The following is a 27,637-nucleotide window of genomic DNA, read 5'->3' on the forward strand; positions in this document are numbered from 1 at the left end:
ATGGCCTTGAAATGTAATGTGTTGTGTTCCCAAACCTATTAAATTAAATGAATAGATTTGACATTTGAAAGACTGGATGCCTCAGGGGTATTTTAATTACAAATGAGATATTCAGAATGTTAAAGCTATTATGAGCTATCGACACGTGCTCTAGGATTATGTAACGTACAACCTGATTGCCATGTTCTCATCATCGGACTTCTACAACTTCCTTCATTTTAATAAGCGGTCTAAAAATACCTTATTGAACTGTAAAAACGGCCCCGCGAAAACAGTAGTAATTGAAGGCTGGGGCAAACAAACTGTTAAACAAGTGCTGAAGAGATGCCTAGGAGCTCTGCTTTGGGGATTAATAAACATACATGGAGAAATGACTGTTACAATAATCTTACTATGGAAATAGGTCAGGGGGGAAAAAATAAAAAGAGGGAGTACTTGCCTGATGTGTGTGTGTGTGTGCCTGTGTGCTTGCATGTCTCTGTGTGTGTATGTGTGTCTCTGCGTGCGTGTGTGTGTGTGCGTGCATGCGCCTAATTTCAACACAAGCAGAGTGCAGAGGGCATTTGTGTCCGGTCCCAAGCCTGACAGTGCCGTTAGAATTTCAGTGGGATGGGATGGAGGATGGCGTCGCTAGCTGCAGCGGCTGGTAAAGTGGAGCAGGAAGAGGATTACACAGGAACCACATGTTCTCCTATCTTCCGTCCATTGGCTTGTTCTGGACACTGCAGCCAGCTCTGTGAAGGGAAGGAGGAAAGCTTTAGCTGCATGTGTTTTGCAACCCAGCATTTCATAGACACACACGCGCCAGGGACACCAAATCCCCCTCTCGCCTGCAGGGATGCTGTCTATCAGGCTTCTGCTACCTCCCTTCTTTAGTCTTTCGCCCTTCGCTCCTTGTCTTTAACCCTGTGAGCCAATGTCGTACTCCGTAATCTGGCTACTTCAGCTACTGAAACATTAGCTGTTCCTGCAGGTGGTGCCTCCATTTTTTTATTTTTTTTATGTTGCAATATCCATTGAGTATTTGTCGACTGTGTCACGTTAACATGAGTAACAACATGGCCGTCAGCGAACAACATGGCCGTCAGTGTACAACATGGCCGTCAGTGTACAACATGGCCGTCAGCGAACAACATGGCCGTCAGTGTACAACATGGCCGTCAGTGTACAACATGGCCGTCAGCGAACAACATGGCCGTCAGCGAACAACATGGCCATCAGCGTACAACATGGCCGTCAGTGTACAACATGGCCGTCAGCGAACAACATGGCCGTCAGCGAACAACATGGCCGTCAGTGTACAACATGGCCGTCAGCAAACAACATGGCCGTCAGTGTACAACATGGCCGTCAGTGTACAACATGGCCGTCAGTGTACAACATGGCCGTCAGTGTACAACATGGCCGTCAGTGTACAACATGGCCGTCAGCGAACAACATGGCCGTCAGCGAACAACATGGCCGTCAGCGAACAACATGGCCGTCAGTGAACAACATGGGCACAGGTAGCAGGACTGAGTGGCCATTTTGAGTACCTCCATCATGCCCTCCACTCTACCACTATAACCACTATAGATAGCTACAGCTATCAGCACAAAATAAAAATAACCCTCTTCCCACATGTTCAGTGGGAATTTACAGCCTCCATGCAGACAACACAATTGAGTGGCCATTTCGAGTGTATGCCCTTCACTTTAACCACTTGCTATCTATCAAATAAATACAAGAAACCCTCTTCCCACATGCTGGTTGGTTGGATGGGTGGGAATTGAATGGCCTCCAGTGTGGCCGGCCGGCCAGAGATCTAACCACGGCAGCTAGCGTTAATTGCTTTGAATCAAATTAATATCTGATATGGCGTATTAGCCTGGCACTTTAAACATCTAATACAGTCCTTCTGAATTACGAGCTGTTTCATTTCCTCCCACTACATGTTGCTCTCAGGGGCTGATTAAAGAAATCTGTTGGCATTTAGCTTTTACAACCGTTCCAGCTACACGCGCACTTGCTCGAACTCGCTCGCTCGCTCGCACACACACACACACACACACACACACACACACACACACACACACACACACACACACACACACACACACACACACACACACACACACACACGCGGCCGAGTGGCCAGGGTTAAGATGTCTTGAGGTTAAGGAGGGATAGCCGAAGATAGCTGTAGCATAGCTGTGTGAGAATTCATGGCATCCCGTTGTGCAGTTACTTCATGTGTGTAAATTCAATGTGTTACATTTTATTTATTTTTATTTTTTTACATGACACTCTAGCGCTAGAAATAATACAGACTACACATTTATGTAGGTTCAACATCCTCCGAGGCTTGCAGCGTTGGGCCTCTGGGTGTTGAGTTTCAGGGCTGTAACTTTCAATCATTTTTTACCCGATGAAAACGATGCTGAACCTCTGAAGGAGTAAACAGTGTGCATTCCTACAAGCCAATGTGAAGTCAGGGGAGGTTGTGATGGTGTGCAGAAAGGATTTGGGTCGGCAGTGAAGTGAACTCTGGGGGTTGGTGGCGGAGGGTTGGGTTGGCGGGTGGGGGGGGGCTAGACGATCGGTCCGGGGGGTTTCTAGATATCCACAAACCTCACAACATCATAAATCCACATCTGGCTCTCTACAGGAGCTGGGATTTATGCCTCTCTAGCTTTAACTATGTGTATGTGAGGAACACTGTGGTATATACAATGCTAAATATTATGTCTCTCCTGAAATATTTGCTGCGATTTGAAAGAGTTGTTTAATTAATACAATTAATCAGATTAATTGATGATGATTTACAATGTACAATCTGGTTCCCTGAAAGGATGGGACAGATGTTTCATGTGTTCTTCTCTCCACAGGATTTTTTTTTTGTGTTGTTATTTTTAAACAGGCATGTACAGGGACAGCTCTGGTCCTTTACATGTAAACAGAAAAAGAATGCTTCCGTGTGTTGTTAGGTATTTATTTTGCATGATAGACACCATGCAAGCCAAAGCAGTGTGATGCTAATGCTAGGTATCTCTCTGCCTTCTCTTCCCTCCCCCTGCTAACTCCTCAGCAGCCGTTCAGAGGAAACCAGGTGAGTTCTGTTTCTCAGATGAGACTCACATACGGAAGGAGGAGAGGGTTCAATAGTTACAGGACACATTTTCAGACAGCACGCACAGTACGGTGTACAGCAAGATAATAAAGTAAATACGAACGTAAGAAATATTACACTGTCCACTTGCATCACAGAAATTGCAAAAATAAACTGGTCTATCAATAGGCCTATAGAAATCAACGTGATTAACATTTTTGCAGCGTAGTCGTGCCTGATGCTTCTACCACATTTTGATCTAAACTTGAAGCTTTTCCATGCCCTACGGAAAGCTTTGTTTTCAGTGTTGATAGCCATGCTTTGCCTTTATAGCGAAGCATGCCTGACCACAATGCAGCAGTATTGGTGTGTTCTTATACTCTCTGTCTCCATCTCGCCTTCTTCTTCTCCCTCAAGGCTTAGCACATCTGAAGGCATCTGAGTCAGGTACGATCTCTTCTTTTCTCTCTCCTCGCCTGCTTTGGGGTCAGATTGAGTGTGTGTGTTTCTCTGTGCACTGCCCCTTCGCAGCCACGTCTCCTCTACCTGTCAGTGTGTGTCAGTGTGCTCTGTTGTCATCGTAGTGTTGCAGGGGAGGATGGAGCTGCACGGCATGTCCTGATCATACTGTGCCCCCTCCCGTGCCTCCTGTGCCCCCTCCCATGCCCCTTCCCCAGGTTTCTCTGTATTACATAATGGTGTGTTGGCTCACTGCTGTGTCTAACAGTCTAACATGCAGTGGCAACATCTGCTCTTCCTACTCTAGCCTGACCTCAGCAGATAATGACTGTGTGTGTGTGCGTGTGTGCGTGTGTGCGTGTGTGCGTGTGTGTGTGTGTGTGTGTGTGTGTGAGAGAGAGAGAGAGAGAGAGAAAGTGTGTGCACGTGTATGTGAATGCTTCCTCCATATGTGTGTTTGCGTGTGTGTGTATTGCAGTTCAGGGGAAGATGCTACTCTGCCTGGACTCTGGCCTAACAACACAGTCCCACACTACAATATTCTCCCGTCATCCCCACATCCCTGTCAGCCTCACACATGTATGAGCTGGCAAGCAGTTAGTGGCACATGACATATACCGGCTCCTAGTCCACTCTGGTGCTATGTGAGAAGACATGGAGGAGGATGATCCTAGCATGATGCAGCTGATGCAGTTTATACAGGGTCACTGTGACTTGGCCCTGAACATGAGAACACTTCGGGGGACGCTATGTGGCATGCAGAGAGAGATTTGTGTGTGTGTGTGTGTGTGTGTGTATCTTTCATTTGAATGCATCTACCACTCTGGGCTATGATCTGTTTGCATGCATGTTACTCAATGCTTGGCAGGGGGTGTAAAGGTTGGTAGTTCTTACTCCCTTACTTACTGCCTTATAGATGAATAACACTAGTTCAAGCCTCCTTTTTTTCTCCTTTCTTTCCTGCCCTCCTCTCAACCCGGGACGCCACTCTCCCGATCTTCCTCTATGGATCCCTTCTTCTGCGTATCTATAGGTAGAAACAAAGGTACAGAGCTCTTTTCCTTATTAACTCTTCTGTTCTCTACTGTTCTCTGCTGTTCTCTACTGTTCCCTTCTGTTCTCTACTGTTCCCTTCTGTTCTCTACTGTTCTATGCTGTTCTCTACTGTTCTCTGCTGTTCTCTACTGTTATCTGCTGTTCTCTACTGTTCCCTTCTGTTCTCTACTGTTCTATGCTGTTCTCTACTGTTCTCTACTGTTCTTTGCTGTTCTCTACTGTTCCCTTCTGTTCTCTACTGTTCTATGCTGTTCTCTACTGTTCTCTACTGTTCTTTGCTGTTCTCTACTGTTCCCTTCTGTTCTATACTGTTCTCTGCTGTTCTCTACTGTTCTCTACTGTTCTCTGCTGTTCTCTACTGTTCCCTTCTGTTCTCTACTGTTCCCTTCTGTTCTCTACTGTTCTATGCTGTTCTCTACTGTTCTCTGCTGTTCTCTACTGTTCTCTGCTGTTCTCTACTGTTCCCTTCTGTTCTCTACTGTTCTATGCTGTTCTCTACTGTTCTCTACTGTTCTCTGCTGTTCTCTACTGTTCCCTTCTGTTCTCTACTGTTCCCTTCTGTTCTCTACTGTTCTATGCTGTTCTCTACTGTTCTCTGCTGTTCTCTACTGTTCTCTGCTGTTCTCTACTGTTCCCTTCTGTTCTCTACTGTTCTATGCTGTTCTCTACTGTTCTCTACTGTTCTCTGCTGTTCTCTACTGTTCCCTTCTGTACTCTACTGTTCTCTGCTGTTCTCTACTGTTCCCTTCTGTTCTCTGCTGTACTTTACTGTTCCCTTCTGTACTCTACTGTTCTCTTACTGTTCTCTACTGTACTCTGCTGTTCTCTACTGTTCCCTTCAGTACTCTACTGTTCTCTGCTGTTCTCTACTGTTCCCTTCTGTACTCTACTGTTCTCTGCTGTTCTCTACTGTTCTCTACTGTACTCTACTGTACTCTACTGTTCTCTACTGTTCCCTTCTGTATTCTACTGTATTTTACTGTACTCTACTGTTCCCTTCTGTTCTCTACTGTACTCTACTGTATTCTAATATACTCTACTGTTCCCTTCTGTTCTCTACTGTTCACTATTGTACTCTACTGTTCCCTTCTGTAGTCTACTGTATTCTGCTGTATTCTACTGTTCTCTGGTGTTCTCTAATCTACTGTAATCTACTGTTCCCTGCTGTTCTCTACTGTATTATACTGTACTCTACTGTTATCTTCTGTACTTTACTGTATTCTACTGTACTCTACTGTTTCCTTCTGTACTTTACTGTATTATCATCTTCTCTAATCTACTGTACCCTACTGTTCTCTACTGTACTCTACTGTACTCTACTGTTCTCTACTGTACTATATTGTTCTCTTCTGTACTCTGCTGTTCTCTACTGTACTCTCCTGTTCTCTACTGTACTCTCCTGTTCTCTACTGCTCTCTACTGTACTCTACTGTTCTCTACTGTTCTCTTCTGTACTCTACTGTTCTCTACTGTACTCTCCTGTTCTCTACTGTACTCTCCTGTTCTCTACTGTACTCTACTGCTCTCTACTGTACTCTACTGTTCTCTACTGTTCTCTTCTGTACTCTGCTGTTCTCTACTGTACTCTCCTGTTCTCTACTGTACTCTACTGTTCTTTACTCTACTCTCCTGTTCTCTACTGTACTCTACTGTATGCCCGGGGAGCTGTCTGATTCCTACAGCTTGTTAATGGTGTTGTAGAAGGCTGCCGGAAACGCAGTTGACTACTGTATGGCGTGTGAGTGAGGGGGGTGCATGTTATTGTACAGTACTGTACCACTGAGGTGTATGTTTTCATCTGATCTGTTTCACTTCACTGTGTCCTTCAGCTCAACAGTAGTTGATTGGAATACTGGACCTGACATTTGGCTTCATAATACTGACGTCAGAGTGAAGGATTATTGGCATAGTAAAAAGTCATGGTTTGGTTTCTAGCCCACATTAATATTGTAAGTCATGGTTTCTGTGCATAGTGATTTGTAAGATTTGTTTCATAATTGATACAAAACCATGTGTTACAGTGTGTATGCCTCCGGACAAATTTCGGGTTAAATTAAATGATAAATTATACATTTCAACTTATTCCTGATCGGACGGAAACCCTGTATGGTTTTATTAATATACAGGTTGACTGAATTCATATACAGGTTGACTGAATTCATATACAGGTTGACTGAATTCATATACAGGTTGACTGAATTCATATACAGGTTGACTGAATTAATATACAGGTTGACTGAATGAATGTACACATTGAATACCCATCTGTTCTGCTGTGATGAGGGAATCTGCTTTTAGCCAAGTACATTATATCAATGTATGCTGTATTCGGCCATAGACAGCTGCTTCCCCAGCTCACCTTATTTCCAAATGGGAGAGTTTGTTCACATAGTGGTGACTGCACTTACAAGGCTAAGTAAGGATTGGGGGGATGAGGGGGATGGGGAGGTGTGGAGGAGAGGTGTGGGGGTGGCTATCTAGAATGACATGGAGAGGGATAGGACCATACGACAACGATGGTGACATAGAAGAGAATCGGAGGAACTTGTCAGGGAATGCTGAGGATGGTTCTATTCATTTCAAATTCTCACCCAGGGTTATTGTACTTCCTTCTGGAATGTCTCCAAAGGAAATGTGAGATTCTTGACTTCATTCACCTAACTATACGTGTGCACTTGGCAGAGTGTAGAGAGGCTAAAGAGAGATGTGTGACCTGTTGCCACAAGAAAAGGGCAACCAGTGAAGAACAAACACCATTGTAAATAAAAACCCATATTTATGTTTATTGCTTTTCCCTTTTGTACTTTAACTACTTGCACATCGTTACAACACTGTGTTGAGAGAGAAAGAGAGAGAGAGAGAGAGGATGAGAGAGGGAGAGAGAGAGAGAGAGAGAGAGAGAGGATGAGAGAGGGAGAAAGCGAGAGAGAGAGACAGACAGACAGACAGACAGACAGACAGACAGACAGACAGGCAGGCAGGCAGGCAGGCAGGCAGGCAGGCAGACAGACAGACAGACAGACAGACAGACAGACAGACAGACAGACAGACAGACAGACAGACAGACAGACAGACAGACAGACAGACAGACAGACAGACAGACAGACAGACAGACAGACAGACAGACAGACAGTGAGAGTGATTTGTTGGAGGGACGGTATAACGCCCAGGGACAGTCAGTCAGCTATCTTTGTGCGTCAGCCAGTTTGTCGAGGCCAGCCATCTCTAATGTGAATATGGAGCAGAAGGAGCACCTTGTCTTGTTATTCACAGTCACATCTGGGCTAGCACAAATACAGGACAGTTAGTCCAGCCTAATGGCAGCTTGACAACCAGAGCTCTGCTCCAGATAGCATCAAGAATATGTGGTCCACTGGGGTCACCAATGTGAAAATGTAGGCTATGCTCTCACTATAGTCAATTGCTTTGGAAGAAAGTGTCAGCTATATTAGCTTGTTTATATTAGCAACATGCTAGCACCCTGGGGCAAGTCAAACATAGTTGTGCTCCAGTTAGCAACATGCTAACCCAAGATAGATCACAGCCTGTCGTTTCCAATGGGAACAAATTAGTCATAGTGGTCAGAACAAGCAAGGAGGTTGGCAGAGCCAAGCACCAGCTAGCGAGATCCTATTGGCACATTCTACTAAGCATTTGCATATTTTCGTTAGGGAACGCCTACTCTGTAAAGTGTGTGTACTGTATGTAACAACTCAATTTGCCTTTGCTCTCCTTCTAAACAATGCCATTTGTTTAAATTTTGGCAAAAGTTACATTCTACAAAACTTAGTCCACTCTACTTGTAAAATATTGTCGTTTTGGGAACAGAACAGAAAACCGTATTCAGATCAAATGTTTAATTGATGAGGAAATTGGCAGAATGTCGTCCAAAATCCTTCTGGTTCCATCTTCTCCCACTGCCAGCCGCTGGGCTTCCTCTCACCACCATACTTGGTAGTGAGTGGAAACGCCAAGCAGATGCTTCACATTTATACATCTGGTGAAATATCTGTCTCATTGTTCTATCTGTGGCCTGATGGTGATGGCAGTCAACCAGTGGCTGTGCCCCACTTAGCAACATGCTCCAGTTAGCTAGCTGCGGGGCTACTGTTAGTTAGCATGTGCCCACTGCCCCAGCCAGCATCTTGGCATATGCTGCTATAGCACTGGCTAAAGGTCAAATGACACTCTGGTTCATGACAGTCCATGCATGGACTGGCCCATTATTTGCTCAGTGACTTGTGATAGTATTATAATCCACATTACAGTATCTTCACTAGGAAATAGTCTGATTGTACATACAGATTTCTATTGACTTTAGAAAGCTCAGTGTCCACCAGAGAATCCAGCGTAAGCCTTTTTTTTCAGACTTTTTCTTGCCCCCAGGGGAAAACTGTGGTTGTGTGATTTCAGCAGGCAGCCCTCTGGCTGAGGTCCTATCCAGACTGTTTTAAAGACAGAGGAGGAGTAGACTGAGGACTCCCTGGAGAGAAGGGCAGTGGGATAAGACCCTGAGAAGAGGGAGGGAGGGAGGGAGGGAGCTCTTGTCTAATCTCTCTCCATATGGGGGATAAGTCCTGGAAGTTCTTCTGGGGTCCTGGAGTCACACTCTAATTATCCTGCTGCTGCTGCCTCCCCTGCTGCTGCTGCCTTCCCTGCTGCTGCTGTCTCCCCTGCTGCTGCTGCCTCCCCTGCTGCTGCTGCCTCCCCTGCTACTGCCTCCCCTGCTGCTGCCTCCCCTGCTGCCTGTTGATGCAAAGTCCGGCACCGCAAAGTTCACATAGCTTTACTCTTTCTTTCTTTCTCTTGCTCTCCCTCTTTCACCTCCCATGTATGTGTTCATGTGTACACCTGTCCTTCCCCCCTCACCCATTCTATCTCTCTGTTCCCTGTTTATTCTCTGCTTATACGTGGTTGTGGATCTACCTCCCCTATTTCTATCTCTCTGTTCCCTGTTTATTCTCTGCTTACACGTGGTTGTGTATCTACCTCCCCTATTTCTATCTCTCTGTTCCCTGTTTATTCTCTGCTTATATGTGGTTGTGTATCTACCTCCCCTATTTCTATCTCTCTGTTCCCTGTTTATTCTCTGCTTATATGTGGTTGTGTATCTACCTCCCCTATTTCTATCTCTCTGTTCCCTGTTTATTCTCTGCTTATATGTGGTTGTGTATCTACCTCCCCTATTTCTCTCTCGCTCTGAATTCTCCCGTCAGAGCATGATTATTAAGGGGTCAACTACTGCTGTGTCTGCTCATCTGTTCCTCTCATCCCAACCCTCTCTCATCTCTGTCCCAGTGGGAGTTAGGAAGGGGGTTAGGGTTCAGTCTCCATAGCCTACTCTCAGCGAGCAGTCGGTCTGATGGTGTCTGTCTGATGCTGTTAGCCTCTCATGCTAGCTCCCAGCTACAGTAACACTAGGATGAAAATATGCCTTTCCCTTACTTTTCCCATGTGCTGTTTTTCCTCTCCTATCCTCTCCTCTTTCCCCTCATTTCCTCCCCTCCTCCTCTCATCTCCTACCTCCATACTCTCATCTCCTCCCCTACCCTCCTCTCTGCTCCCCCACTTCTCCCTCCGTACTCTCTTCTCTTCTCCTCCCCTACCCTCCTCTCCTCCTCACCTCTCCTCCTCTCCTCCCTCCATACCCTTGGCTCCTCCCCTCCCCTCCTCTCCTCCTCACCTCTACTGCTCTCCTCCCTCCATAGTCTTGTCTCCTCCCCTCCCCTCCTCCCCTACCCTCTCCTCCTCTCCTCCTCTCCTCCTCTCCTCCCTCCATACTCTTGGCTCCTCCCCTACCCTCCTCTCCTCCTCTCCTCCCTCCATACTCTTGGCTCCTCCCCTACCCTCCTCTCCTCCTCACCTCTCCTGCTCTCCTCCCTCCATAGTCTTGTCTCCTACCCTCCCCTCCTCCCCTACCCTCTCCTCCTCTCCTCTCCTCCTCTCCTCCCTCCATACTCTTGGCTCCTCCCCTACCCTCCTCTCCTCCTCTCCTCCCTCCATAGTCTTGTCTCCTCCCCTCCCCTCCTCCCCTATCCTCTCCTCCTCTCCTTTCCCCCTCTTCTCCCTCCATACTCTCTTCTCTTCTCCTCCCCTACCCTCCTCTCCTCCTCTCCTCCCTCCATACTCTTGGCTCCTCCCCTACCCTCCTCTCCTCCTCTCCTCTCCTCCTCCCCTACCCTCTCCTCCTCACCTCTCCTCCTCTTCTCCCTCCATACTCTCGTCTCACTCCTGACCTCTGTGATCAACCGAACAAAACCGATTCCCTCCTTTTCATGGATCATGAGTGCGTCAGCGGTTACGCAATCCAGGGAGTAATGGAAGGAGAATGAGGAAAGAGAGAGCTAAAGAGAGAGGGGGATGGGGAGCAGAGGAAAGGGATAGGGGGAGAGGGGGAGAAGGAGAGACAGACCGGGAGAGAGGAGAGGAAGGGAAAGAGCTAATGAGGAGGAGGAGTGAATATGTGTCTGTCACATTTGGCCGATGTTGTTTGCCTTGGTACAGCATCACAGCAGGATTACTGCTGCTGGTTAAGCCCGTGTCAAAACAAAACCCTTTTAATCTGTTAACACAAAATGGCTGCCTCTTTATTGGCTTACCGTATCAGTTTAAAAATGACGCATACTGTATAGCATACAGCTGTAAGATGTGTAATAATGCATTAAAGACACATACAACACAGTCAGCAAAGAAAGGTTGTTAAGTAACAACTGCTTGTGTAAGAGCTGGTGTATGGGTGCTGATTGAGGAGTGCACATTGACTAAGTGCATAATTCAATAAATTGCAGTGCAGATCACAACTACCAATTCATTTTCTTGGTCCGGATATCTGAATGCTCTCTTTGGTGCAAAGATTCACAAGAGTCACAAGGCATTTCACATATCAGGATGTATTATTGAAAAAAATCTACAGTATGTAAAACCAAGGAAATAACATTATACCCATGAGTATCAAAATGGAGATTGGAAGATTCTGGAAAGGGATTGTGAGAATGGAAGCTCCGGCAGTTGGTTGTAGGTGTGCATTGTGTGATTTTCTTTCTGACATGTGTTGATGTGATGCGTGCAGTCAGGCAGAGATGTTCACACCGTGGAGACAGAGAGAGGGTAAACACACATGGCATGCTATGCCAGCAGAGTGGCAGCAGAGTGGCATAGTGCAAAGAATGACATCCTCTACTATTCACTGTGCTGTGTCTCTGTCTGTCTGTCTGTCTGTCTGTCTGTCTGTCTGTCTGTCTGTCTGTCTGTCTGTGTCTCTGTCTCTGTCTCTGTCTCTGTGTCTCTCTCGCACTCTCTCTCTCGCTCTCTCTCTCGCTTGTCCTCTCTCTTTCTCCCTCTCTCGTCCTCTCTCCCATTTCTCTCCATCTGTCGGTCTGACCTGTTAGTGTGTCCCTCGCTGATGACATCATAACCTTTGACCCCTCCCTGCTGGGGAGTTTGATACAACACAGCAGACTGTGTCATCTGTCAAAATGTCTGACAAACTGCTTTTTTCAAATCCTTTGAAGTCTATGTGTTGATCCTTGTTTCGCCATGTTTTAACAGTGCTCACATAAAACATACCTTTTTACACATTCAGGCAGAGTTTCATAAAAAGGATGATCACTTGTTGTGAACATACTGTATGATAGATAGCAAGTACAAACATAAATATTGAAAGTATTGATGCAGTAGCTCGTGAATGTGATTTTGGCAAACATACTGTAAGCCTATTCATGCAGAATATTTTAACATTCTGTCATATATTCTAAAACATAAAACTCCAATTAAGAATTTCCAACATGAAGAATGGTCCAATCCACTAACTCTGCAACCCCATCTTAGATGAGTAAATGGACTGTTCCACATAGCATGCAAATGCCCTTGCACTAGCTGAGCAATTATGCAGATGATATGCAAATGGGGCCACCCGATTGTGGTTGTGCTCAGGGTGCGTCGAGTGAGCACCGCACTCAGGGAAGATAATCAACCACTGATCATTGTTAGCAATAAAGAGGGTGTGCAGCCGTCTGTGCAGAGAAGCTGCTCTGCTCACTGGCTGAGAAAAGAACTGAACATTGGTGTGTGTGTGTGTGTGTGTGTGTGTGTGTGTGTGTGTGTGTGTGTGTGTGTGTGTGTGTGTGTGTGTGTGTGTGTGTGCGTGTCTTTTGGTGTGTCTGGTTGTGTGTGTGTGTGTGTGTGTGTCAGTGTATATCTCGGTGTGTCTCAGTGAGTGAGAGCTTCTCCTTTGTAGTCATTCTTAAAGAAGGGACTGTTGATTACGAGGTGTTTCAGATCCCAACATTACCAGCATCACAGTAGTCTATGTCTGATTGCAGAGGCAGGTACTATGGGTTTCAGTTCTTTAGTCAGTTTCGTCATAGTGCTTCTCCAGTGATGTAGCTATAAAATATGTGCTATAGGACATTAACATGGCTGACGGAGAGGAGAGGAGAGGAGAGGAGAGGAGAAAAGAAGAGAATATGTGAAGAGAAGAGAGGAGAGGAGAGGGCCATGTTGCTCAGTTGGTAGACCATGGCACTTGCAACACCAGGGTTATTGGTTCAATTCTCACGGGGGACCAGTACAAAAAAATTAAGAAACTGTATGCACTCACTCAGTGGTGGTTCTAGCTTGTGTGGCTCACTGGGTGAGCCCCCCCCCCCCCCCCCCCCCCCCAAATAAAGACCAACTGTAATTTTTATTCAGACATTTGGAACAACACAAATAAATAATCATAACTTTTAAAACTATATAAATATAAACATAAATACAAAATAGGACTAAATAAATGAGCGACAGAAAAACGATCACGCAAATGTTACCCGTCCAATTTTGTTTTGTGCGGCTGCCCCGTGTCGCCCCCGGCTAGATGGATTGTCACCGATACCGAAATCCGCCACTGCACTCTGTAATGTAAGTCTGTATGTCTGTCGCATGGATAAGAGCTTCTGCAGGAGTTGCCAAACTTTTTGCTTTGTGACCCACCAATTGAGGTGTCTCGAGTCGCAACCCACCGTAAGGGTTGAGAGGTCAAAAAACACACACAGACCATAGAATAAGTCAACCATATTATCTTAGCAGCTGAGAGAAAATGCCTTTTAAAATAGCCTTTTTTAATCACATTTCCTGCAATTTGACACATTTTGACACGGCTAATGCTCTGCTCTTATGCTCAAACGTTATAACAAAAGCAATGGAGAGGTTGTCTAGCTTTTACTTGTTGATTATACATTCTCAAAGATTATAGGCTATTATTTTAAAAGATATACAGCACCAGTCAAAAGTTTGGACACATACTTATTCCAGGGTTTTTCTTTATTTAAAAAAAAACTATTTTCTACATTGTAGAATAATAGTGAAGACATCAAAACTAGAAGAAATAACACAATCTTGAATCATGTTGTAAGGGTTTTCCTCCTCTTCGTCTGAAGCGTGGTAAGTGTCCATATCGTTTTTAATAACAAAAACACTGAACACTATGAAATACAAAACAACAAACGTGACATGCCAAAACCGAAACAGTACCGTGTGGTGAAAAACACAGACACGGAAACAATCACCCACAAACACACAGTGAAACCCAGGCTACCTAAGTATGATTCTCAATCAGAGACAACTAACGACACCTGCCTCTGATTGAGAACCATACTAGGCCGAAACATAGAAATCCCAAAATCATAGAAAAACAAACATAGACTGCCCACCCCAACTCACGCCCTGACCATACTAAATAAATACAAAACAAAGGAAATAAAGGTCAGAACGTGACACATGTAGTAACCAAAAAATGTATAAACAAATCCAAATGTATTTTATATTTGAGGTTCTTCTGTAGCCACCCTTTGCCTTGATGACAGCATTGCACACTCTTGGTATTCTCTCAACCAGCTTCACCTGGTTGAGAGAATGTGTTATTTCATATTTTTGATGAAAAACTCTTGAATGTGTCCAAACTTTTGACTGGTAGTGTGTGTCCATTATCTTACAACATACTTTCTATTTGGGATTAGTTGTTTATTAAGTTAACACTGAAAGTGTTTTTCAATCCTCTGAATGTATTTCACATTTGTATTTATTTGTGTTTTTACAATGCAGAAAACATGTCACCCCGCGAGCCACCTGGACCCCTGGAGTGACCCACAAGTGGGTCCAACCCACAGTTTGGGAACCACTGTGCTAATGATTACAATGTCAAAATGTAGGAGAGTAGAGAACTGGTGTGGTCTTTACATAACAGCTACATGTTGAAGACATACTTCACCTACTCTTGTCCTCCAGTGATCCCTCTCTCTCACTCTCTCTCCCACTCTCCCTCTCTCTCTCTCTCTCTCTCTCTCTCTCTCTCTCTCTCTCTCACAGTCTCTCACTCACTCTCTCTCCCACTCTCACTCTATCCCTTTCTCCCTCTCACAGTCTCTCTCTCTCACTCTCTATCCTACTCTCACTCTCTCCCTCTCTCTCTCTCTCTCTCTCTCTCTCTCACAGTCTCTCTCTCTCACTCTCTCCCACTCTCCCTCTCTCTCTCTCTCTCTCTCACACAGTCTCTCTCTCACAGTCTCTCTCTCTCACTCTCTCCCACTCTCTCTCTCTCTCTCTCTCTTACACAGTCTCTCTCTCTCTCACAGTCTCTCTATCACAGTCTCTCTCTCTCACTCTCTCCCACTCTCCCTCTCTCTCTCTCACAGTCTCTCTCTCTCCCTCTCTCTCTCTCACGGTCTCTCCCTCTCTCTCTCTCACGGTCTCTCTCTCTCCCTCTCTCTCTCTCACAGTCTCTCTCTCTCCCTCTTTCTCTCTCACAGTCTCTCTCTCTCCCTCTCTCTCTCTCTCCCTCTCTCTCTCTCACAGTCTCTCTCTCCCTCTCTCTCTCTCACAGTGTCTCTCTCTCTCTCTCTCCCTCTCTCTCTCTCACTGTCTCTCTCTCTCCTTCTCTCTCTCTCTCCCTCTCTCTCTCTCAGTCTCTCTCTCTCCCTCTCTCTCTCTCCCTCTCTCTCTCACAGTCTCTCTCTCTCTCTATCTCCCTCTCTCTCTCACACAGTCTCTCTCTCTCTCTCTCCCTCTCTCTCTCACAGTCTCTCTTTCTCTCGCTCTCTCTCTCTCTCTCTCTCACAGTCTCTCTCTCTCTCTCTCATAGTCTCTCTCTCTCTCTCTCTCACAGTCTCTCTCTCTCTCTCTCTCTCAGTTCAATTCAATTCATTTTGCTTTATTGGCATGACGTAACAACGTACATATTGCCAAAGCTTACTTTTAACATAATTCAAATAATAATAATCACTAGCGTCAACGGGACAACAGAAACATCAGTAATCAAGGGGCAAAATAACCATCAATTGAGCAATAACAATGGCATAGAGGACAAGTGCAGGTTGGTTGGTCTGTCGGACACCGTCCCTCATCTTATGGCAGGCAGCCATAACCCACAGCTCTCTGCGTCCTCCGCCAACAGGACGGGTGGCCTATTGTCATCAGAGAGGTCTTTGAAACCTTGAGTAAGGGGAAATGACACTCTCTAATTGTTTTACATTTTATATATTGGCTTAATTCTGCCCTGCACGCATTGTTTGTAGTTTCCTCTGGACATGCAGTATTTCAATGGGGTGTTTGTCCCATTGGGTGAAATCTTGTTTTGCAAGTGGACCCCACATTTTGATAGGTATTTCAATTTGTTTTTTTAACAGCGTAGAATGCCTTGCGTGCTTTTTCTCTCAGTTCATTGACTGCCTCATTAAGGTGTCCAGTTGAGCTTATTTAAAATAACAGCCAATAGACAATGGCGTCGGAGGGGATGGCTGCCGTTCTACGGGTTCCTAACCAACGGTGCTATTTTGTGTGTTTTTTTTGCATTGTTTGTAACTTATTTTGAACATAATGTTGCTGCTACCGTTTCTTATGATCAAAAAAAGCTTCTGGATATCAGAACAGCGATTACTCACCTCAAACTGGACAAAGATTATTTACTTTAATGAGTCGGACAGAAGGATATACTGTTCTCTGAGACCAGGCCCAAATTCCATCATTCGCGTGAAGGAAGTACGGAAAAACAGGGAGCGGAGATCGGGGTGCCTTGTTAGAATTTCTTGGCGAGTGGGTAACCACCTCTACCATCCGTTACATTGGTCAATGAACAATCCCTGGAAAATAAACTGGATGATCTCAGTTCGAGACTATCTTACCAGCAGGACATTAAAAATGGTAATATCTTATGTTTCCCCCGTATCGTGGCCAAACGACAGCACTGAAAATATACATTTGGCTCTGTTTTCCGTGCATCGGCAGGACAGAACAGCTACTTCTGGAAAGACGAGGGGTGGGGTGTGTGTCTATTTGTCAATAACAGCTGGTGCGCGATGTCTAATATTAAGGAGGTTTCAAGATATTGCTCACCTGAGGTAGAGTACCTTATGATAAGCTGTAGACCACACTATCTACCAAGAGTTGTAATCTATACTATTTACCACCACAAATCGATGCTGGCACTAAGACTGCACTCAACCAACTCTATAAGTCCATAAGCAAACAAGAAAATGCTCATCCAGAAGCGGTGCTCCTAGTGGCCGGGGACTTTAATGCAGGAAAACTTAAAACCTCATTTCTCCTAGCATGTCACATGTGCAACCAGAGGAGAAAAAAAACTCTACACCCCCTTTACTGCACATACAGAGATGCATACAAAGCTCTCCCTCCCTCTCCATTTATATATATATATATATATATATGTTGTAACAATGTACAAATGGTTAAAGTACACAAGGGAAAATAAATAAGCATAAATATGAGTTGTGTTTACAATGGTGTTTGTTCTTCACTGGTTGCCCTTTTCTTGTGGCAACAGGTCACACATCTTGCTGCTGTGATGGCACAATGTGGAATTTCACCCAGTAGATATGGGAGTTTATCAAAATTGGATTTGTTTTCGAATTCTTTGTGGATCTGTGTAATCTGAGGGAAATATGTCTCTCTAATATGGTCATACATTGGGCAGGAGGTTAGGAAGTGCAGCTCAGTTTCCACCTCATTTTGTGGGCAGTGTGCACATAGCCTGTCTTCTCTTGAGAGCCATCTCTGCCTACGGCGGCCTTTCTCAATAGCAAGGCTATGCTCACTAAGTCTGTACATAGTCAAAGTTTTCCTTAAGTTTGGGTCAGCCACAGTGGTCAGGTATTCTGCCACTGTGTACTCTCTGTTTAGGGCCAAATAGCATTCTAGTTTGCTCAGTTTTTTTGTTAATTCTTTCCAATGTGTCAAGTAATTATCTTTTTGTTTTCTCGTGATTTGGTTGGGTCTAATTGTGCTGCTGTCATGGGGCTCTGTGGGGTGTGTTTGTGTTTGTGAACAGAGCCCCAGGACCAGCTTGCTTAGGGGACTCTTCTCCAGGTTCATCTCTCTGTAGGTGATGGCTTTGTTATGGAAGGTTTGGGAATCGCTTCCTTTTAGTTGGTTGTAAAATTTAACAGCTCTTTTCTGGATTTTGGTAATTAGTGGGTTTTCGGTCTAATTCTGCTCTGCATGCATTATTTGGTGTTCTACGTTCTATTTGGAGGATATTTTTGCAGAATTCTCAATTTGGTGTTTGTCCCATTTTGTGAAGTCTTGGTTGGTGAGCGGACCCCAGACCTCACAACCGTAAAGGGCAATGGGCTCTATGACTGATTCAAGTATTTTTAGCCAGATCCTAATTGGTATGTTGAAAGTTATGTTCCTTTTGATGGCATAGAATGCCCTTCTTGCCTTGTCTCTCAGATCGTTCACAGCTTTGTGGAAGTTACCTGTGGCGCTGATGTTTAGGCTTAGGAATGTATAGTTTTTTTGTGTGCTCTAGGGCAACAGTGTCTAGATGGAATTTGTATTTGTGGTCCTGGCGACTGGACCTTTTTTGGAACACCATTATTTTGGTCTTACTGAGATTTACTGTCAGGGCCCAGGTCTGACAGAATCTGTGCAGAAGATCTAGGTGCTGCTGTAGGCCTTCCTTGGTTGACATTTTACTTCAGATTTTAGTAGGGTGCTGCAGACTTTTCTAGTGCCCGCGCCAATTCGTTGATATATATGTTGATATATATACAGTGGGGCAAAAAAGTATTTAGTCAGCCACCAATTGTGCAAGTTCTCCCACTTAAAAAGATGAGGCCTGTACTTTTCATCATAGGTACACTTCAACTATGACAGACAAAATGAGAAAAAAAATCCAGAAAATCACATTGTAGGATTTTTTATGAATTTATTTGCAAATTATGGTGGAAAATAAGTATTTGGTCACCTACAAACAAGCAAGATTTCTGGCTCTCACAGACCTGTAACTTCTTCTTTAAGAGGCTCCTCTGTCCTCCACTCGTTACCTGTATTAATTTTATGTATATATATCTCTCTCTCTCTTTCTCTCTCTCTTCTCTCTCTCTCTTCTCTCTTCTCTCTCTCTCTCTACTCTCTTTCTCTCTCTCTCTCTCTCTCTATTCTCTCTTCTCTCTCTCTACTCTCTTTCTCGCTCTTCTCTCTCTCCCTCTCTCTCTCTCTCTCTCTCTCTCTCTCTCTCTCTCTCTCTCTCTTCTCTCTCTCAGCATACTTGAGGTCCTCTCTCTCCCTCTCTCTACTCTCTTTCTCTGACGTCACATCATCACCACCACTTTGTCTCTTTACCTCCAGTTTACCCCCAGAGCTCCAATGACCCTCAGGGGAACTATGTCTGCTGCCTCCCAGGTGCACAAAGCACTTTTCTGGATAAGTGTCTGTGCCAAGCCCCAGTGTCAGCTGTCATCAACTCCGGTTATTCCTAGAGAAGTAGGAACTTGTGTGAAAGTGTGGGCTGTTAAGTCACTCTTTTTATTTGAAGTTAGGTTTGAACATTTTGAAAAATGTAAAGAAGTTAAATTAGAGAGGGATGGAATGTCTTCAGGCAGAGCTTTTCTCCTCCCCACCCCACCCCCCTCTCCTTCTCCCTTCTCCTCTGTCCTCCACCCTTCACTAGGGTTGCACAAACTTTCCGTGGGAATATATGGGAATTAACAGGAATATATGGGAATTAACGGGAATATATGGGAATTAACAGGAATAATATTAATATTAGTACCATTTAAATGTAGATGTTTTTTGCATTGGATATATTTACCATATCATATGAGACAGAAACATAAAACTTTTCCCTAAGTAGACATAATTGCAAATGATTAAATACTTCCAATAGAAATTTAAAAAACAATTTAGTTAACGAATTGAACTTTAATTAAGTGAGTTGATTCTTCACATGGGATGATTTCACTGAACAGCAAAATAAAGGGAATATTGAATTATCCCCAATGATCCATCGCATCTCCCAAAAACATTTTCAACATACATCTGTTAAATGTAGGTCTAGAAACTAAAGCTTTGGTTGTCTTCCTCTCAGGCTTCCATGTCTTCTCCCTGGACCTCCTCAATGTCCACCCATTGAACATCAGACTCTGATGCCTCATCTTCACTGTCACTTTCCAACCTTGTTGAGGATGGCTCGTTGTCAGGCTCAAAAAGCCTCAAATTTGCCCAGATGGCCACCCATTTTTCAACCATTGTATTGGTCAGCCTGTTGCTTGCTTTGGTGTGTGTATTCCCAAACAAGAACCAGTTGCGCTCTTAGGCGGCTAATTTCATGGGATTTGGAGGATGATGGAGGAAACAGGGGAAAGAGCTTCAGATCCACAAAGTCCCTTCTACCAGGTGGCTGATGAGATATGTTGGGACGACTGCCATATTGCATCTCCATCGCAAAGCCCTTGCTTGGAAGTGTACTTTGCCAGACTTCCAAGAACCTTGATCCAGGATCCATCATCCAGGCCAAGGTGACGAGACAAGGTAGTGATGACAACATAGGCCTTGTTGATATCTGAACCAGACAGGATGCTCTTGCCAGCATACTTGAGGTCCAACATGTACTGTATGCTGCGCTATGTATGGGCTTCAGACAGAAGTCTGCAAGCTTTTTGATGTATTTCAGAACTACAGTTTCCTCTGCTTGGAGCAACAGTGAAGAGGGCAGGGCAGTACGGATTCCTTCTCTTACATCTGCAAGCAGAGTCTGAACATCAGACAGGATGGCATTGTCTCCCTCAATCCATGCAATGGCTACTGCTATAGGTTTCAGGAGTTTCAGGCTGCCTACCACTCTCTCCCAAAATAAACCATCCAGGAGGATCCTCTTGGTGGTGTTGTCCATATCGGCAGACTGTGATATGGCCATTTCTTGGAGAGACTCCTTCCCCTCCAGGAGACTGTCAAACATGATGACAACACCATCCCAACGGGTGTTGCTGTGCAGCTTCAATGTGGTGCTCTTATTCTTCTCACTTCGCTTGGTGAGGTAGATTGCTGCTATAACTTGATGACCCTTCACATACCTAACCATTTCCTTGGCTCTCTTGTAGAGTGTATTCATTGTTTTCAGTGCCATGATGTGTGATGTGAGGGTAGGACTCCTCCACTTCAGACCAAGCAGCCTTCATGTTGGCAGCATTGTTTGTCACCAGTGCAAATAACTTCTGTGGTCCAAGGTCATTGATGACTGCCTTCAGCTCATCTGCAAAGTAGAGACCGGTGTGTCTGTTTTCCCTTGTGTCTGTGCTCTTGTAGAATACTGGTTGAGGGTTGGAGATGTAGTTAATTATTCCTTGCCCACGAACATTCAACCACCCATCATAGATGATTGCAATACAGTCTGCTTTCTCTATGATTTGCTTGACCTTCACTTGAACTCTGTTGAACTCTGTATCCAGAAAAGGAGTAGATAAAGCATGTCTGGTTGGAGTGGTGTATGCTGGGCGAAGAATATTCAGAAATCTCTTTCAATACACATTCAATACACATTGCCTGTGAGCATCAGAGGTGAACCAGTTGCATACACACCTTGAGCAAGACATTCGTCAGCATTTCTGACTACGTTCCTCCATTGAGTCAAAAAAACTTCAGATTCCAGGAGGACCATGAGCTGTTGCTATCGATAAGTTGTCATCATTTTCACCTCAAATAGAGGTAGGGAGACTTTTGCCAGAGGTTGCTTGTTGTGAGCGCCGAGGGAACTTAATGCACTTGGCCAGATGATTTTGCATCTTTTTTGCATTCTTCACATATGATTTGGCATGGTATTTGCAAATGTACACAGCTTTTCCTTCTACATTTGTAACGGCTGTCGTCGGGTGAAGAAGGAGACCAAGGTGCAGCGTGGTAAGTGTTCATGATAAATGTATTACTCAAAACACTCGATCAAAATAACAAAGAGTGAAAACCGAAACAGTCCTGTCAGGTGCAAACGAAAGAGGACAACTTATATATGATCCCCAATCAGAGACAACAATAGACAGCTGCCTCTGATTGGGAACCACACCAACCTAGAAATAAAGAAACTAGAATGCCCACCCTAGTCACGCCCTGGCCATAGAGAGGCTTTTATTCTCTATCTTGGTTAGGCCAGGGTGTGACTAGGGTGGGCATTCTAGTTTCTTTATTTCTAGGTTGGTGTGGTTCCCAATCAATTAGCTTCAATGAAATGTCTCCACACATCAGATAGTGCCTGTGTTTCCTGTAAATATTAGAAAAAAATGATGTAAAAAAACCCAAATACAATTCCAGGTACAGATAAATAGTTAAGCAGTTAGATTAAACGTCTCATTTGTAAGATAAATATTATAAAATGAAACATGTATGGAAACAGGTGAATTAACACTCCTCAGTTAGTAGGCTCAAGCTAGTTAAAACCCACATGGTAGTGAAAACTAGCAGAAATTGTAAACAACTAAAACAAATGATTTAAACACACTTTGCTATAGGCTGCTATTTACAAATTAACAAATAATCATGTATGTCGTATAAAATATATTCACCCCACCCAGTATTGTAATCAAAACTTACCAGAAAGCATGTAGTCCTTGGTTCAGGCAGTGTGGTAGTGTGGGCTCAATAGCATCTCATTAGTGTGCCACAAGACCTAGAATTGCCTTATGTGGATCCCACAAAAAAGGTTCACTATTATAAGTTAACTTTTTTGATGAATTTAAGCAAAATTCCCGGCTTTAACTTCCCATGGAAAATGTTCCGAAAATGTCCAGAAATTTCACGTAAAGTTTCCGACCCTTTGCAACCCTACCCTTCACCCCAGCTTATTCCCAGTGAACAGATTCTAACCTTGTCTCTCATCTTCCTCTGCTGTTCATTTGTGTGTTGCTGAGCGTGGTAATTGATTCATCTCGCAGGGATACACCTGGCAGATCCACACACACACACACACACACACACACACACACACACACACACACACACACACACACACACACACACACACACACACACACACACACACACACACACACACACACACACACACACACACACACACACACACACACACACACACACCAAACCATTAACCCCAGTTGCCACTACGCCTGGCTTCCCCTGGGGAGTAACGCCCGTTTGATAACTACAGCATTTGATTATCTCTCTCTCTAGTAGCATCATCAGTGTATCACCGGGGGCAACAGATTGTATTGATCCCCAGTGAATCTCCTGCTTCATTCTGAGACTGACAGATATGCATGAAGCAGTAATTAGTGAGTTAATTGGTTGATCAGCGGGGTGAAAATATGCAGAGCCTATCAAATTCACTATTGCTGGAGGGTTGGAGTTGAGTGGTTGAGTGGTTAAACTACGTGTGTGCGTTGGAGGTGAGGGAGTGTGCAGGTGAGACGCGCGCACACACACACACACACACACACACACACACACTGACTGGGCTGACTGTGAAGAGACTAAGTGAAGGTGACACGCTGGGGGAGTACTTGTATCACTGTCTGTTATGGCTGTCTCACTTATACTGCAGTGTGTGTGTGTGTGTGTGTGTGTGTGTGTGTCTGTGTGTGTGTGTGTGTGTCTTCTATCTCTTTTCTATTTTCCCTGTGCATTCTGTGTATGTTGGTATGCTTTTGTGTGTGTACATTATAAAGTGTGTTTGGGCTTTCACAGATCAGCAGAGGGGTGATGGAACAGTCAATGTCATTATCTAGCCTTCATGCATAATTCCTGCTCTTTGTCATTTTCACGGGCTGGCTGCATAAACCATAGAGCCGGCATCAGATTGTACTGAACCCCCTAGCCCATAGTGCTCCGGTCAAAAGTAGTGTACTATGTAGGGAATAGGGTGCCATTTGGGACACAGCCCTGCTTTATAGGAATCATTAGCTATCCCTGGAGAGAGGGAGGAAAAAAGGGAAAGATGGTTGGAATGAGAGAGGGGGGTAATGGGAGAAAGCGAGAGGGATGGAGATATAGTGGAGGGAAGGAGAAAGAAAGAAGAGAGAGAGAGAGCGAGAGAGGGAGAGAGAGAGAGAGAGGGAGAGAGAGAGACTGAACAATTTCCAGATTGGGTTTGCTGAAAGTACATTCAAATATCCATTTTCATCTTCCAAAATGGTGCATTTCTGATTACCTTTCTATTGACGTACTGCAACGGATGCTGAAGCAGACTAGTCCATTTTTAGAAATCTGATAATATAATAGGAGAAACCTGATGATCCTAATCAATCTAAATGTACCATCATACAGCATAATGGGGAAGTTAATGACCAATTACATTACATGTGGCCACATTGGTTTTTGTTACCAGACATACCAGCCTGGGAACAAGACTCCACTCTCCTTGATATATATTCTGTGGCCCAAATGGCACCCTATTCCCAATATAGTGCACTACTTTTGACCCATAGGGAATAGGGTGCAATGTGGCACACAGACAGATAGTCTCAACCAGTGGAGGCTGCTGAGGGGAGAACGACTCATAATAATGGCCGGAATGGAGCGAATGGAATGGCATCAAACACCTGGAAACCATGGAAACCACGTGTTTGATGTATTTGACACCATTCTACTCACTACGCTCCAGCCATTACCGCAAGCTTGTCCTCCCCAATTAAGGTGCCACCAACCTCCTCTGGTTTCAGCTGTATTACATGTTATATCAGGTAGAACTCTCTCCATTGGCTACCATCAGTCTTCTATATAGAGCAGTGATACTGTATTTGACAGCAACATTACGCAGAACCTTCTACATGACAAACTGCTGTACATACTACTCTATTGAGAGAAATCCTACTGTATATCAGGTGTTGACTCAGAGTCCAAAAGGGGCTGGCATTTCAAAGACCTCCACTAGTGTGATCCTGTGTTTGCTTACGCGTTGCATTTTAACGCGCCTGACCTCCATTTAACAACATTGACAGTTGACCAGCAGCGGCTTCAGGTGATGAGAAGTGTCCTCTTCCTCCTATTCTGTTTCTGTCTCAGGAGTAATTTACGTTGTGAACCATGTCAGACAACGGGGGTTTGGGATGGGAATGAACACCATGCATTGTGGTTAATACCGGAAGCTCAGAGCAGACACAGTGGAGTTCTCTGATGGAACTCTGGAGTTTTGTTTGTTTGTGTCGTTCATTCATTGTTTCATGATTATACTACATTTGTATAAAGTTTACTCCATCGTGGCTCTGCATTTATAATAAAAATTGGCTGTGTTTGCGATGTTGGGATGAATGGCATGTGGAACAACATGGAAATGTTGAAAAGACGAGCGTTTTATTTGCTTATGTCACTGAGCAGATAAATATGTTGTACGTTGTCCATTTCTAGTGCTTGAAGTACTGGCCGAGTGCAAGGTTAAGGAAGGTTGGCTTGCCCTCACAGTGGCACGGACACAGGGACAGAGGGATTTGGCATTGGTCAGGGTGTGTTTTTGTGATATGTACGGTGCATTCGGAAAGTATTCAGACCTTTTGCATTTTTTCCACATTTTGTTACGTTACAGCCTTATTCTAAAGTTGAAAAAAACTCAATCACTCTACACACAATAACCCACAATGTCGAAGCAAAAACAGTTTTTTTTTCTCGATATGTTACCTAATTTATATTTGAAAATGTAAAAAACGGAAATATCACATTTTCATTAGTATTGAGACCCTTTATTAAAATCAAATCAAACTTTATTTGTCACATGCGCCCGAATACAACAAATGTAGACCTTATCGTGAAATGCTTACGAGCCCTTAAGCAACAGTGCAGTTCAATAAGAGTTAAGAAAATATTTACCAAATAAACTAAAGTAAAAAATTATAAAAAGTAACACAATAACATAACAATAACGAGGCTATATAGTGTGTGGGGGTACAGGTTAGAGGTCATTTGTACATGTACATGTAGGTGGGGGTTGAATCACCTTTGGCAGAGATTACAGCCTCGAGTCTTCTTGGGTATGATGCTACCAGCTTGTCACACCTATATTTGGGGAGTTTCTCCCATTCTTCTCTGGAGATCCTCTCAAGCTCTGTCAGGTTGGATGGGAAGCGTTGCACAGCTATTTTCAGGTCTCTCCAGAAATCAGTCGGGTTCAAGTACGGGCTCTGTCTGGGCCACTCAAGGACATTCAGAGACTTGTCCCGAAGCCACACCTACATTGTCTTGACTGTGTGCTTAGGGTCGTTGTCCTGTTGGAAGGTGAACCTTCGCCCCAGTCTGAGGTCCTGAGCGCTCTGGAGCAGGTTTTCATCAAGGATCTCTCTATACTTTGCTCCGTTAATCTTTCCCTCGATCCTGACTAGTCTCCCAGTCCCTGCCGCTGAAAAACATCACCCACGGCATGATGCTGCCACCACTATGCTTCACCATAGGAACGGTACCAGTTTTCCTCCAGACGTGACACTTGGCATTCAGGCTGAAGAGTTCAATATTGGTTTCATCAGACCAGAGAATCTTGAGAATCCTGAGAGTCTTTAAGTGGGCTGTCATGTACCTTTTACTGAGGAGTGGTAGGAATGATGGAGCCCACTGTGTTCTTGTTAACTGCCAATGCTGCATAAATGTTTTGGTACCCTTCCCCAGATCTGTGCCTCGAAACAATCCTGTCTCGGAGCTCTACGGACAATTCCTTCGACCTCGTGGCTTGGTTCTTGCTCTGACATGCACTGTCAACTGTGGGACTTTATATAGACAGGTGTGTGCCTTTCCAAATCATGTCCAATCAATTGAATTTACCACAGGTGGACTCCAATCAAGTTGTAGAAACATCTCAAGGACGATCAATGGAAACAGGATGCACCTGAGCTCAATTTTGAGTCTCATAACGAAAGGTCTGAATTGTTATGTAAATAAGGTATTTCTGTTTTTTATTTTTAATACATTTCCAAAAATATATATTTTTTCACTTTGCCATTATGGGTTATTGTGTGTAGATTGCTGATTATTTGTATGTATTTAATACATTTTAGAATAAGGCTGTAACATAACAAAATGTGGAAAAAGTCAAGGGGTCTGAATACCTTCCGAATGCACTGTATGTGTGTGTCATACAATTACAATGTAGTGGCAGAGTGACTGAGGTAAGAAGACACTGAACAACCAGAGGAACCAGACACCGTCACTAACCCCTTACCCTGTCTGATTGGACCGGAAAAAAATGAAACTCAAAGCTGATGTCCACTGGTACAACCTGTATAAATGATTGTGTATATGAGGGTCCTCAGTCTTCATTCCTTACAGAAACTGTTAAACGTTCAGTTTTGTGGAGTAAAAATAAATATATTATTTTCCTTATATTGATTTGTGTGTGTGTTGGTGTCAGTGGGCTTGTCTGGGCCAGTGAAAGTCCAGCTAGCTACAATACGTCAGTATGTGTGTGTGCTTCTGTACATGTATGAGTTTCTGTATGTATGCCTGCCTGCCTGTGTGTCTGTCAGTTTGTTTGTCTGGGCCAGACAGTGAAGGTCCAGTTAGCTAGCTGTATGTGATAGAGGACTGACTACCTCATGGTTAAATGATCGGCCCCTGTCTGTTGGCCCTCAGCCCTCAGTATGTTGTTGCTCAGCAACAAAGAAGCACTACAGTAATTGGTGTGGGTTTCATGGGGTTTCACTGGGTTTCCTGACAGAACAGGGCCATGGTGGAGCTAGGGGGCAGAAGAGCCACAGGGGCCACACTAGCCTACTAAACCTGGGGTTGGATGGATGTGGTTAGCAGGGTTAGCAGAGTTAGATGGGTTAGCAGAGTTAG

General features: G+C 44.3%; 1 protein-coding gene across 11 annotated transcripts in view; it reads left to right on the forward strand.

Moving 5' to 3' along the window:
- The window catches only part of LOC110529758 (neurexin-3b), a 526,672-nt gene that overhangs the window by 13,788 nt on the left and 485,247 nt on the right, over positions 1-27,637 (forward strand). For 8 of the 11 annotated variants that reach the window (XR_005052850.1, XM_036985244.1, XM_021612262.2 and 5 more), the window contains exons 3-5: positions 3,068-3,088; positions 3,506-3,535; positions 4,581-4,592. Coding sequence is in view for 10 of the 11 variants with exons in the window: in XM_036985244.1 (XP_036841139.1) it covers positions 3,068-3,088; positions 3,506-3,535; positions 4,581-4,592 (63 nt within the window). In the remaining variant the exon portion in view is untranslated. The remainder of the gene's footprint in view (positions 1-3,067; positions 3,089-3,505; positions 3,536-4,580; positions 4,593-27,637) is intronic. The other 3 variants (XM_036985245.1, XM_021612263.2, XM_036985242.1) reach the window with 1 other exon arrangement.

The sequence above is a fragment of the Oncorhynchus mykiss genome, chromosome 8, assembly GCF_013265735.2.
Source record: "Oncorhynchus mykiss isolate Arlee chromosome 8, USDA_OmykA_1.1, whole genome shotgun sequence".
Lineage (NCBI taxonomy): Eukaryota > Metazoa > Chordata > Actinopteri > Salmoniformes > Salmonidae > Oncorhynchus > Oncorhynchus mykiss.